The 15,014-nt window shown below is 43.8% G+C and overlaps 1 protein-coding gene across 4 annotated transcripts in view; it reads right to left on the bottom strand.

Moving 5' to 3' along the window:
- Rbpj (recombination signal binding protein for immunoglobulin kappa J region) overlaps nucleotides 1-13,505 on the bottom strand; it is an 83,722-nt gene extending 70,217 nt beyond the window's left edge. For 2 of the 4 annotated variants that reach the window (XM_027386947.2, XM_027386946.2), the window contains exon 1: nucleotides 13,018-13,137. Coding sequence is in view for 2 of the 4 variants with exons in the window: in XM_027386946.2 (XP_027242747.1) it covers nucleotides 13,018-13,037 (20 nt within the window). In the remaining 2 variants the exon portion in view is untranslated. Of the gene's footprint in view, nucleotides 1-11,763; nucleotides 12,606-13,017; nucleotides 13,138-13,249 lie in introns of those variants that run through there. The other 2 variants (XM_027386945.2, XM_027386948.2) reach the window with 2 other exon arrangements.
- Nucleotides 13,506-15,014: the final 1,509 nt, after the last annotated feature.

Raw genomic sequence — 15,014 nt, 5'->3', positions numbered from 1 at the left:
CGTATAGAGAAAGGACTTAATACACTTCATATCGATCGACTTAGTTTACAGTTAATACATCTGTCTGATACCTTTTTTAAAAGGCCAAAGAACTTTAAGATGGAAATAGCAGACACATAATTTTACCATTTCTCACAATACAAGGCAGCTACCAAATGACCAATCCAAAATTCATAGATACAATTTACAATAAAACCAGGTTGCCAAGTAACCCTATAACCCCCAAATGCTAACTGGGGAAAAACTGTCCACAGCCATAGACTACAGAATAAAATAACTTGGGTTGATAGTAGGGGTGGTGGAGTAGTAAAGAATGAAACAGTCAACTGCAGTATGAGGCAGACCTCAATAAGGCAGTGGCAGTAAGCAAAGTGAAAAATGCTTTTACTCTTACAAAAGTAAGAAACACCTGGAAGAATATGAAAAGATCTGGTCATCAACAAAACAAGAAAAAAAAATGAGAATAGAAGGAAGTGACACACACACACAGCAGACAGTAGATAATGTTTCCTAGGGAGCAGTGTGGGGGGGCGCGCAAGTCAGGACAGCAGCACTATTATAAGGTATGGAGCTTACTTAGATGGTTGATGGATGCATATAGTGTATACACCAACCTTGTTTTGCAGAGCAGACAGCAGGAGTTTTAGAAATATAGATCTAACACTAAAAGTAGTAAGACACAAAGTAACAAATACAGCAAAGAGGGGACAAGGAAAATTAACAATATTTTTGACAATAGAGTATCAAAGGAAAGATCATGTATAGGCAATAGAGTGTGCTGCAGTCAGTCAAGGATATAAAGATACTGTGTCAATAAAAGCAACCAACACACACACACACACACACACACACACACTGTATTTTAACACCTAACAAGGGGAGTAAAAAGGAGACACCATGCTACGAGGAACCTTAAAGAAAGAGGGCAGCAGCTGCTTCAGCTGAAGTAAGAAATGAAAAAAAGATGTATAACCAATTCAACAGGGCCAGTCTCTTGTTGCAGGTTCTTTGCAGTGTATTTGGCCCTCCCAAGAACTTTGTGCTTTTTTTCCATTTCCCATGTGGAGAAATTTTAGTCACAAAGCAAGTCAGTTACTCTCACCCAAAGCCATGCTGTATCTATACATAAGAATTACAAGACCTGAAATTGATCTGTAGGCAGAAAATGAATTCTTTGGGGACTTGGGGAGGGGAGTTGGATCTGAAAACACAAAGTAAAAACAGCATTATCTAATGAAGCAGCATGTCAAGAATGCCCTGAAGGGACCAGCTCCCCTTTCGGCAGTCATAACGGCCGAACACGTGCATCTATGACATCCTAGACACTAGAAAGTCACATGCCTGCCTCGTGACAAGGAACCAATCAGAAGTTAGCTGGTGGCGCTATGCTTTACGACCCTGGGTGTACTTTACGGACAAGAACACAGCAATGACGAAAAGCATAGCAACCACCCTGGGAGGGCCTATGGGCCATAACAACCAGTTGGCCAATCAACACAGGGCAAACCCTCCAAGGCTGGAGGCACACCAAATAGTGAGCCTGTGCGTACCCCTAGACACTCCCCTTACGCTGCCCTACAAGATCTCTTGGGAGGCCCTAGGTCTTGTCTATTGCGAGCCATCCGCCATGGCGGGTGGGTGAAAGACCCGAGCTAACACGGGTTAGCTCGTTAAATTACAATAAAGCCTCATGCAGTTTGCAGCAAGCTCTCGAATCCGCCTGGTGATTGGGGTGACCTCGGTTGTGGCCTGGGACCCCGGATACCTGAGTTTTCCGGGGGTCTAACAGCCCGACACTTTAAAATTTTTAAATAGGAAATTTAAAGATAAACTGTTACTTCAAAACTTTTAGTATAAACTAATCTAATCAAATATAACTTTAAATGCATTTCTAGAAATGTTTACTTTTATAGCGATCTAATAGAAAAAGAATACTGTCACCCTTCCTTAAAGTATTCTACCACACTGACTTAAACCAGGAACTGCCTTGCCCCAAGTAGCAGCATGAAAGCATTCAAATGGAAAGACAAATACAAAGCAAGTCAGTATAGGGTGGGGAAGTACAACCCAAATGTAGTATCAAAGCAGAGTTTGAAGTTAAACAACTCTGACCTTCAAATTTCCATGAGACAGAGATGCCACCTGTACTTAAGACTGACTTTATTTGAGGACTCTTAAACAACTCCCCAGTTTTTTCATTATTACTGTATTGCATTGTGTGGGTGTTTCGCCTGCAGGTATGTCATGCATCACCTGTAACTGGTGCAAATGAAGGTCAGATGAGGGCAAGGACCCCTAGAACTGGATATATAGATGGTTGTGAGCCGCCTATGGATGCTGGAAATAAAACCCAGGTCCAAAGCAATAACTAATGCTCTTAACCACTGAGCCATCTATCCAGCCCCACAACCTCATCTTTTTTTAAATATTATACTGGCTATCTGTTGACATTTTTAATATAAAACAAAATGTTAACATTTGCATTTATAAAAAATATACTCACAAATATTAACAATAGTTAATTCTTGCTATAACAATGGCTCTCTTTATATAAGTTTTTATATTTTTGTAACATTTGTAACATTTTTCCAATCAGAAAAAGAATCAAGTATGTACTAATGTGACATTAACCCTTAAGAAAATTTTCCATGGCTAGGGATGTAGCCTATAGAATGCTTGCCTTACAGGTACAAAGCCAGGGGTTTGAAAGGAAGGAAAAAGTTCCACTACACAAATAACTATGGAAAGAGCCATGGTACAACTACGAGATGAATGTAAGTTTAAAATCAGCCATGTGGTGGTGGGTGGTGGTAGGCAGTGATGATGCACATCTTTAGGCCCAGCACTCAGGAGGCAGAGGCAGGTGGACCTCTGAGTTGCAGGCCTGGTCCACAGTAAATTCTTATATAATTTAACAAGTACCTAATTTACCAACTGACAATTTCCAGGAGATAAAATTGAGAAACTATAGGTTTAAATAAATGACATGTCACAAAACTGTGTACACTCAATATAACAGAGAAGGCTAGGTTAAAGAATGGATTGCCAATATTCATGAAATAACCCTTGCAGCTACCTAGATTTGATTGTTTAAAAAAAAATTACACCAGTGAACCAACAATTCTTTTAGTCAAATAATGGCATTCATTATTAAGCTGTAAGTGAATAAGCAAATGATATCGCTACTATCTTTGAGTGTCAAAATGAATTTAATTCACTTCCTTGACATCTGAAGCAGAGATTTAATACTCTGTAGTTAAGAGTATTGTCTTAGCATACAGACCAGAATAATGGCTGCAAGCTCATCATCAAGTTTATAAGCCAGTCAGCTTTTCAGCATAAAATTTAAAGTTACAGCATTTTTTCCATGTGTGAAAGTCATTCTTGTCACCCTCTGCCCTTCCATCTTCTTCTAGGGACAGCCAGGTGCAAACTAAGTAAAATGGTAGAGAGGAGTGAGGCAGAAGTAACTATGTCCTCAGTGAGTAAGAAGGTTGAGGCAGAAGTAACTATGTCCTCAGTGAGTAAGAAGGTATGCAGTAAGGTGGCTATACTCCCAGGAGTCAGTCAGAAACAGACAATGCATTGTAAGTAATATCAATAATAGACGATCTCAGTTAGATATGGTGATTGGTGCCTATAAACCCAGTATTGGGGAAACTATGGCAGGAGGATAAGTGAAGACCAGATTGCTACATAGCAATTCACAGCCAGCCAAAGCTACTAATAAATTCCTGTCTCAAATGCAAAAACAAAGGGGAGGAATGGAGGGAGAAGGGAACTGGGATTGTCATGTAATTGAATCTTGTTTGTAATTCAAATTAAAAAATGAAAAACAAATAAATAAAAAACAAATACAAAAACAAGGTATAGTGGGTTACAGGACTGTAATCCCAGAAAGTGAGAGGCTGAAATAGGTGACTACAGTGATTTTGAGGCAGCCTGGACTAAATAATCAATTCAAGGCCAACTTGGACTACACACTGAGACCCATTTTCAAAAAAAATAAATAAAAACAAAAACAAAAGTAGGATGGCAGCAAAGGAAGAAGACTTGACAACTGCACAGCAATGCTGGCAGAGGCAAACCACTGGGCCTGGGGGGCTAAAGACCTTGCTTGCATTCTTCTTGGTCCACACAAAGAAAGGCTGGACACAGTAACAGATGGCCAAGAGGCATAAATAAATAGAAAAGAGTGAAATCACAAGCATATGCTCCCCCCTCCAAAAACAACAGCAACAACAATAAAAAAACCAAAAGGAGCCAGTGGCTGAACCTCAGTCTAACCACCTGTGAACTATCTAACCTGTCTGTGCCTATTAAAATGAGTGAGGATTTTAGAACATGAAATTGTTAAGTTCTTTTCCAGCTCTTAATAAGTTCCCTGAATCTAATGGATTCTATATACATCGTGTATAGCCCAGGACACAGTTAGCAGTAACAAGATTTTAGAACTGGGGGTAAGGAAGTGGGTCAAAAATAAAAGTCATACCTCACTGTCAGGACAGACCACATTTCACCATCTGTCAACAAATCCTCTAAGAAACATACCGCCACACTCTCCTCTAAAGAAATCTTACTAATGTTGTCTTACCAACAAAAACACCTACTATAATAAGATTATATCTACACGACAGTCTAAAACTGTTCAATTTTGTCCTTCACTCTGGGTTTTCTATTTGATATTTTTCATATTCCACTTCAAACAATACAGTCCAGAAATACAGAATGATGAATCTAATCCAAGAGTCAGTTTCTATGTGGGCCATATAAGTAGAAAAACCACTCTATGAGGAGTTTCAGATTTATCACTTAAACCAAGTGCCACCTAGTGGCAAGTGTTACATACTATTAAATCCTTTTCAGGCACAGCCACTCATCCAACAAGTAGCAATCTGGGAGACGGTCTACGTAATTATTACAGACAAATAAAATGACTCTGGTGCTTTGGGAGTTCACAGAAAGATTAGACAAATACAACACAGACAAATCTACAATTGTAGAACAAGGTTAACTGCCACAGCAGTTATCTATGCATATGTAAGTATTTTGACATTTATTAAATAACTCAACATATATATATGTTCTCTTACATTTTTTCACTTCACTCTGACTCTTCCATTATGTCAACATTCAGGTTTCAAACATTTACATTTTGTTCTCCCTTCTTTTCCATATCCCCTTCTCATTATCTGAAAATTCCTCAGTACAAAAGGGGGAATACTAAACTATTTAAGCATCTACTAATTCCAAAACTACTTCCCTTGCTGTGTTCAATCCTTACATCAACACCATGAAGAAGACTTAAATTAACATGCCCATTACGAAAGATCTACTTTAGTGACAGCACACTGATTCCACAGTTTCCAATTCTACACTGGCTCAAAAAAAAGCTGTTTTGCCTTTCCATTCCTAGGCCTATACCCAAAATGGACCTCTATTGTGTTTCTCTTAAGATCAACACCAATTCCAACCTACTTTACCATTACAAGCCTTGGATCGACTAAAACCCGCTTGTATTCTCTATGCATCCCTGACTTTGCTTGACAAGTTTCTCCCAAGAGCCCCAAACCACATTCCTGGCTTAATTAAAACTCCCTATTACCACCCATTTTTACTAAAAATATCCCTTCAATTGAATATAATCAATGATAACAGTGTCCGTACCAACACTATACATGTGTCTCAGCATCTACCACAATTTCTCTTAATTATCTGAACACGTTCCACTAAATCATATCCAACACAGCATGTTGGGCATTTATAAGAGACTGTCACAGTGGAATCCTTTACTTAGGAGTGCTCAACAACTGTCTCTTTACTACACAATTAATGAAATATACAAAGGGAAGGCAGCCTCATTTCCCTGAAGTTACTTTCTTCATGTCTTGGGACCTCCATGTTTTTGCTTACTCCAACTGGTATAAGGATTACCAATAGAATTAATTGGTTCAGGGCAGGGAAACTATTCTCACATTTAGAACCAAAAATACAATTTGAACAAATACGCCTGCAGAAGGCCTTCATGAGTTTATAGAAAAGGAGGAAAATACTTTGTTCTAATGCAAACCAGTCTAAAGCTAGTATGTCCTGGAATCCTGAGTAAATTGTGTCCAAAGAAAAGCTGTTTATAATTTACAAGCCCCTATAGCACTGGTTCTATACTGCTTCTATTACATTCTCTAACACGTTCACAAAGTAACACTTTTATAGGACACTTTTTATGAGAAACTATTCTAACAATTCAGAGTATTACCTAATTAACAATGCAAATTAGCTCTAGCGCCAACCAAACACACTGATGGAATACAGGAATCATAGCAGAGGGGTTTTCTGATGTATTCTATCTCACATCCATCAGATGTAGGCAGCACTTTCAGTTCAAGTCTTTGCAACTTACAATGCCTTTTAAAAAATGGTTTCTGTCTTTTCTTCTTATATATAAGCTTAAAATAGTTTAATCCCAGTACTTTCAGAGACTTTACCAATCTGACTGTGCTGTGTGTACCTCTGTGCATTTTCCCAACCCAACAAATTTACACAAATATTTGTACAGGCCAGGTGGTGGTGGCACATGCTTTTTGGGAGGCAGAGACATGGGGATCTTTGTGAGTTCAAGGGCAGTCTGGTCTACAGATTGAGTTCCAGGGCAGCCAAAGCTTTTACAGAGAAACACTGCCTTGAAAAACCAAAACAAATTATCAAAAAACCAAATATTTATACAGAAAAGACAATTATCACCACTTATACTTCCTCCATCCCAATAAATGTCATTACATTCATCAAAGCAGCAGCAGGCCTAATGAGGCATAAGCAACATCATGATGTAATGCCAGGCTCTAAGAGGCATCCAGAAATGCTAACAGAGTGTCTGAAAGATAGCAACAGCTGGGCAGTCAACATTCTTTTATTATTTTGGTTGTCCAAGCAGATCCATGAACAGCAAGAAGTAAACCCCAAAGTTGGGGGTGACTCAATGACAACATCCCTAGTGAAGCAGTAATTTACCAAATATGCCTGCTCAAAATGTCAAAGCACAGAGCTCAAGGGCTGCGGTCCTATGTACTAAACACACTGCTGCCTTCCTAAAACATGACCCACAAACCACAGGATGCAACAGAAAAGTGTAACTTGAGCTGTGTCCATAAGAGGTTACCAAGGAAACTGACAGCAAAATAGCTCCATATTTTTCTATTTACAAATCACTCACACCTTGTTTTATTGGACCTTTATAAATTTCACTTGTAACATAGTCACAATGTGCTTGGCAGATAAATACAATGAAAGTATGTCTCCCTATTTTATATAGAATCTGATGAAGAAATTATCAGTAAATAAGCATTCCTAAAGATGAATTTTCCTGCAGATCATTAATTTGATTCTGTAAGCATGGATCAAAAACAAAGCAGTACACAGTTTCATACACATTTTTATGCATCTGAGAAATAAATGAACACTTAAAAATTAATTTTTAATTAAGTTGCACAGGATGGCTACAGCATATCTATAATCCCAGCACTCAGGAATAGGCCAGCTGGGCTTCAGAGAAAGACTATGTGTCTTTTCTATGTGAATATATGTGTGGAGCCAAAAGACAACTTAGGATGTCATTCTTCAGTAGCTGTCCACTATTTTTTCTTTTTTCCAGACAGTCTCTATCTCTCTCTGGCCTGAAACTTACCAAGAAGGCTAGGATGACCTAGTGGTGGGGGACATTCTAGGGGCTCCACTGTCCACTGTCTCAACCTCCCCAGAGTTAGGATGTCAGCATTTGGGACTCAAATTCATATCCTAAGCACTAAAATCTAAGCTATCTCCCAGGCCAAAAATCTTGTCTTTAAATAAATAAAAAACCTATTGTGAGCCACTTGATTACCAACCACATAAAAACAAAAATGAAGTTTACTTTTGTCATTCTTAGACAATTTACAGCAGTGTTTTCTATCATCTAAAAGGTACCTCCATGAGCCTCACTATGTTTTCTAATATTATGTGACAGCCTGAGGCTAAGAACACCAATTCCTTTGGGTTCATCAGCAACAGTTTCTTAACAGAATCGTAATCAAGAGATATACAAGTATCTTATTACATGAGCAATTTATATATACTAAATTCAGACTATATAGCCATAGTACATTCACGTTTCAAAGTAACAAATATTCTGGCACACTTGTGAGTATAATATATAAATGATTAAGAGAAAATGGTATTTGTGGCCAAGTAACTGGCAGTATTTGAATATAATGATTACACTACAATTAAGTAACATACTTCCAAGAGAATTACACCAATCTTTTAATAACACACAGCAGGGGCATGGAACTTAGCCTGATATCTGGTTAGACTATTCTCTGACCTCAATCTCAAAAAGCTTAGCGAGGCATTAAACTCCTGGGCCTGTGTAGGAACTTCAAGCTCTTAAATATGAGACTTGAAGCCGGGCGGTGGTGGCACACACCTTTAATCCCAGCACTTGAGAGGCAGAGGCAGAGGCAGAGGCAGAGGCAGAGGCAGGCGGATCTCTGTGAGTTCAAGGCCAGCTTGGTCTACAGAGTGAGTGCCAGGATAACCAAGGCTACAGAGAAACCCTGTCTCAAAAGACAAACAAAAGGCACCTATGAAATAAATATCGATGCAGAACCTTCTATGAAACACTAGCAAAGATTTTTTTCAAGCACTAAGTGTATGCCTTGAATTCTAGTAAATGCTTTCAACTATTATCTCACTTAACCTCCTCAAAACCCTCTGAATTAGGAATGATTATCTTACAACTGATGCAAGGGAAGGGTAGAGCAGCCTGATAATATTATAGATAGTTAAATGGAAGAAAACACAGAATTGGAACCCAACACAGAGCAAATCTTAAATGTGACCTCAAAACCCTCTAGCCTGCTGCCTCTCCCAGTGAAGGCTGTAGGGGGAGCCATTGAAAGCTTTTTAAAGTTACAACTATTGATTTACTACTGTTCAGAAACACTGCTCTGGCTATGTGGAAGCTAGAGAATCTAGAGGTAAATCTAGAAGGGGGAAAGAGGCCTGTGGTAAAATAGGTGAGAAGTGACGTCAGCATGCATTGTGGTGTTAAGGATGAAGACAGATTAAAAGGGTTGTTTAGGCGGTAAAACTACCACTCTTAGTAATTAGAAAGAAGTAAAGGCTCAGCTATATACACACATGTAATCCCAGCACTGGGGAGGCTTAAGGGCAGGAGTATCTTAAGTACCAGGCCGCCCTAGGCTAGGCTACATGTTGCAACCTCCTCTCAATGGTTCAGAAGTAAACATTTAGTGAGAGAAAGCCCAAATTTTGCTAGGAGATGGAGAGGGGGGGAGGGCACGGACCAGATGACACCTGACTATCAGCTACCAAAAGGAACAATGGGTCTCAGCAATAGTTATCTACAGAATGTCAAGTTCAAAAAACAAAGAAACAAACAAAACAAGGGGGAACCCCCCCCAAAACTGAAAGTCTAAAATTACGTCCTAGTGGTCAAAAAACATTCTTGAAAGCATATGACAAAACATCAAAAAATATAAGCCAGATATAAAAGTTTTCATTACCAGACCTGGCTAAAAGTGCAGGGAAAACATTCTTTAGTATCTTTTAAAAACTATTACTACATGTAGAAATCAATAAAGGCATCCCATGATTTTACAATGTGTCATTACACTTTAGTTTTATAGATCTTCAATCTCTTACACAAGCTTGTTTCACTTTACCCTCTCCCTCTAAATTTATAGGGAAGATATACCTTTTATACAAACTATAATACATGGTTGGGTTTTCTTTTCATTCCACTGTCACTCCTGTAACTTGCCAAGAACTTAGTTCATAACCTTCTACTTGACTTCCTATAAAATATGACCTACTTCACATCAATTCATTTCAATAACAGTTCCTAGATCTTAAGCATACTGTTCATCCAAAGGGACTCTGAAAACCCCAGGGTGCATCTCTGCAGATGTGGCAAGTAATTCCATTCCCATTCTACAGAGTTAGGAAACTGGCAGAGGAAACAGAGTAACTTGGAAATAATCACAAAGACAGACGCCAAAAATAACAACTTTTAGTCAATCCATGAGAAAATACTGCCCCTAGCTGAAATAACATGAATTTAGTATTAGGAGGAAGTAAAATGCAAAATAATGCTTCCAAGCCAAGTCTTATTTCTAAAATTTAGTGAACCTCAGAAATAAAACATGTAAGAACTTTAAAACAATCATTTTCTCCTAATGCCTTACCAAAGATAATCTAATGAATTACATCTGGCAATAGCAGTGTCCCCCTTGGTTTTTATCTTACCCATATAAGAGATAGTAGGAGAAATCTGAGTATTACGGCAAAAAGTAACTTTAACATAAATTTAACTGTTTAAGATGCCCTAGAAGTACTATTCTAAACAAACCTAAAAATTTCAAGCCAGCCTTTTCAGAGAAAATAAATTTAAAGCTAAAATGGTCAATACTCAGAAAGTTTCCAGCCACAGTCCATCCTGTACATTTCCAAGTAGCTGTTGTCAGTTAAGGCACTGTTTTTACTTCATGAAAATTCTTACATGATCACTCAGGATAAAGTATGAAAGTCTTGCATGTTTGGAAGCAACAGAACTCAACTGTGAAACTCACTTTATGGTCTTTGTGATTATTCATTTTTGCTTTTGTTTTGTTTTGTTTGTTTTCAGAGACAGGGTTGGGTTTCTCTGTATTGCTTTGGAGCCTGTCCTGGAACTCCCTCTGTAGACCAGGCTGGCCTCGAACTCACAGAGATCTATCTACCTGCCTCTGCCTCCCAAGCGCAACCACTGCCTGGCTGTTAAATACACAAATCAGAGCAAAGTACATTCCATTATAACACAGCATTCACATTGTGCTTTCAGTCAGAACTAGTGTGTGCCTGATTTTAACCTCGAGAGTTATGCACTAAGTATGAGACAAATGAAAATTCTCTCTCTCACACACACAAAAAAACCTTCATGTATCATTCACCAAAACACGATTTCCACTGGGGGTTAAAAATCAGCCTATGAATTCTAATCACCAAGGTTTTAAAGTTTTCCAACATGCCAACATCCCTCAGACTTCATCTTCTATGTCCTCATCAACAGCCCTTTGTACAAGTACAACTTTAAAGAGAGGAAGCTGCATATGACTCTGTGGGTAATGTGTCTTCCAAATGTGGTGATCAACTAGTAGAAGAAAATTTCCTGAACACTACATTCCAAATTAGCAACCCTGACATTATTCTTAGCATGATAATTCAAGCCATTAGTGTACAATAACCTGCACCACACCCCCTAGCCATCACCCCAGCTTTAAACATTACCATAACAATGAGAGCTGAAAACAACTTAATGCTCATGTAACATAAGGAAGTACCTTTAGGATAACCGAACTAGAAGCTATCACTGTCTTTTCATTGTCTGTAATTAATGTATTCCACAAAGATGCTAAAAGCAGCATTTATCAAGCCAAAACTGCCCCTGCTCTTTGGCACCTGATCCCAAAGTCGGAACAGGAGTTGCCACACATCTACACAAGTAAAAATCAAGATTCAATATCATAAGTGGTAAACTCTAATTAAAATTTAAAAAGCAAGCCATTTGTCAAATCCCCCTTTATCAAAAGTCATTTATCAAAATCGAGATTTCACTTCCTTATAAAGCAGGAGTAAGAAAACAATTAAACTGTAGATCTAGATTCTAGAAAAAAAAATACTATTCTCCACCCCAACATTCATAAGTTTTCAACATCAAAATTCACTCACCTCCTACTCACACCAAATGAATATCCACTGCGAATATTTGAAACTATTCTTCAACACCAAAAGGAAGGGGAAAAAATGTCTTTAGGTCTATTTCTAACAGTCTTACAATATACCCTCCAGCAATCCTCGGGTAACCCAGGTGCAACGCTACTGCGGGCGTCCTGGGCCGTCAGAAGCCAATGATGGAGGGCAATAACCATCAAGAATCTAGCTCATTTTCCAGCGCTACTGTCACCAAGCAAAACAATCACCGGCCCAGAAAGATGTCAAAGAAAACTGGAGTCGTTTTAATCCAGGAGAACGAACGGAGGTGGGGGGCGTGGGGGTGGTGATAGTGTTGGTGTTGGGGTGATCCTGAGAGAAAGGGGTGCGAAGGAAAGGAGGGGAGCGGAGGGGCAAACTTAAGTATCCCCCAAGCATCTACCAGACTCAAACAACAAAAGCAAACCATAGAGTCTGTGCACACTTAGAAGCACCAGATGGAGTCCCCGGGGCTGAGACAGTTCAACAGACACAGTGGGCAGTGGATAAATCAAGCAAGCAGTGACACGAGAGGAAGGGGATGCTAAGCGATGGAGCCACTAGATAGGGGAGACAAAGCCTCTGGGGGGGGGGGGACTAAGGACCAAACAGAAAAAGGTGAGAGAGGATACATAAGAGAAAGACAATGGAAGAAAGAGAAAGCCAGGAATCTGGTGCCTGGGCTGTGGCAGGTCACCCGGCTACCGAGGAGAGGTACACAACAAAGGGGCACTGGAGGAAGGACCGTGGAGGGGAGATGCAGACGGGATGCTGGGCGCGCAGCGGCTCCCACCGAGAGCCTAAGGCGGCGAAACAAAGGGCCGGGGGCAGAGTCGCGGGGGGCAGCGCGCAGAGACAAAGCACCGGGGCTCCGGGGGCAGCGGCGGAGCGGACAGGCGACGCGGGCCGCCGGGAACAAAGCTGCGCTGGGTCCCCGCCAGGCCCGCCGAGGGGGCGCGCGGCGGGCACGGTGCCCACGGCCCCGCGCGCCGCCCGCACTCCGCCCGCCCGCCGCAGCCGCCGGCCTCGTCACCGCCCGCCCTCACGCGCCGGAGCCCGCTCCACCGCGGCGCACGGCGAGTCCCGCACCGCACCGCCCGCGCGACCGCGTCGCCGCCCGCGCCCCCTCCCGAGCCTAGGCGCGCCGCGCAGCCCGGGCCCGCCGCCTGCCGCGGGCAGTCAGACGCCCGCAACTTTCCCGGTTCCCAGCACTCGCTGCCCCCTCAGACTTACCCTGTCACAACAGGCGCCATCTTCCACAAACTCTCGCCAAAACTCCAACCCTCGCGAGATTCCCCCCGCCGCCTTTCCCTGCTCCTCTCCCCCGCCCCTTCCCTCGGCCTCGCGGATCGCTGCCACCCGGCCCCCGCGCCGCCTTTCCCCGCTCCGCCGCCGCCGGGAGCCTGCCACCTCGCGCCGCCCGCGGACTAGGGGATCCAGTTCGCTGCCTTCCCTGGAAACCTACCCCGGCGATGGAGCATGCGCACGCCGCTCCTCCGCGGGCGAGCCCTCCGTGTAGTCCATGGGGAGCGCTCCGGTTATCCGGGTTTTGGGATGCGCCATCGGGGACGTACGTGGAGACTGAGGAAAACCGGAGGGGATTACTACGGGGACAAGGACTGGAGGGGTCAGGAGGCGGGGCCCACGGGCCGGGAGGAGGGGTCCTGGGAAAATGTGAGCGTTTCACAGGCCTAGATGAGACACCTCCTCAAATGGGTGTTTTCCAAGCGGCTTCCCGCTCACCGCGGGTTCCCAGCCCTTTTCATTCATTCAGACGTTCATTGGACACCTCCTTTATGCTAATCTCGGTATCAGGTGCCGGAACGACGGAGACCGGACCGAGATCCGGCCCCCGTGACCCGCCAGCGGCTGTCTTCATTGACTACCCGCACACGTGGTGAGACGGGCATGACTACAGCACGGCCCGACCCTTTCCAGAGCTCTGCAGACGGATAGCTCTGCGGATCAAGCTCTGTGGCCTGAGCCGCTTCTCCCCGGTGCAAAATGAGGTCACCCCGAGGTCAGCCTCTGGCCGAGGAGCCCCCGGATGTCCACCTCGCATTCACACATCAGAGCCCCGAATGGTTGGTTCTTCTCCCCGGAGCCACCGCTGCGAGCCACACTGCCAGCCCAGGCACTCGGGAGCGAGCTTCCCGCCGAACCCAGACTGCCTAGGAATTCCTGGCAGATGGAGCGAGCGGCGGCGTGCAGGCGGCTGAGGAGAAGCTTCTCCCCCGGTGGCCTGGCCCTGTCCCCCCGCCCGCTGCGTGCTCCCCACGGCTCCCCGCCAGGTGCAGGCCAGCGCCCCGCCCCTCCCCTACCTGCGATCCTCCCCACTCCCCCTCCCGGCCCTGTCCTTTCCTAGAGATTCCCAGCTCCTGCGCTGCCTCCTGCAGGGAGCCGCAAAACCCGGACAACTGGACTACACCGCCCGAAGCCCGCTCGGAGGCGCCGCAGGATTGGCGCGGCGCGCGCCTGAGCCACTGCGCATGTGCGCAATGCGGGCAGCCGAGTCTCACGCTACACCTCCTTCCGACCGCCTGCCACCGCTCGGCTCAGACACAACACGAGCCGTGGGAAATTTACGAAACCTCGCGAGAACGTGCTCCCCCCCCCAACCCTCGGGCGGCTGGGGGTGCGCCCTAAATCTCGCGGAGCAGGGGCCCGACAGGTGTCCGTCTCGTGCGTCTGAGGCGCGCGTGCCCGGGCGTGGAAGGCAGGGTCGGGCAGGCCCGCAAGGCGGGGCGGTGGGCGCGTGGCGGGGAGGGACGGGCGGAGGCCTCCCTGGCACACTCACGCACGCGCCGGGGAGGCTTCCTGTCGCCCTCCCGAGCCTGGTACTTTCCTGAACTGTGCCAGACGTAGTGCCCCCCGCCTCTGGGAGCTGACAGACAGCCCCGTGTCGGCTTTGAGTCATGCATCTGAGTCACCTAGTCTGGCCTCCACTTCACTTTGCTTTACAACTTTGGATTCCCTTAACTGCTCTAGCAATGGATGGTTTTTTTTCATAGTGTCTTCACTGGACTTGTGAGCCGGGCAAGGCTCCGGGAAAGCTGAGCTTGGCGATCTCGCGTGTTTGCATTGTCTTAGAAGGTCACGATTTAAAAGTATCTTTACCCGAGTCTGATCCTAACCTTTAAATGAATCCCTACAAACCAGTTTCTGTCTCCCCTCTCCCCGGTGCGGTCTTGTTTCCTTCCTCTTTCTATGCGTTTGTAGTAAGCATCCCG

Source organism: Cricetulus griseus, assembly GCF_003668045.3.
Source record: "Cricetulus griseus strain 17A/GY chromosome 1 unlocalized genomic scaffold, alternate assembly CriGri-PICRH-1.0 chr1_1, whole genome shotgun sequence".
Classification (NCBI taxonomy): domain Eukaryota; kingdom Metazoa; phylum Chordata; class Mammalia; order Rodentia; family Cricetidae; genus Cricetulus; species Cricetulus griseus.
This window is presented reverse-complemented; position numbering and strand designations above follow the sequence as displayed.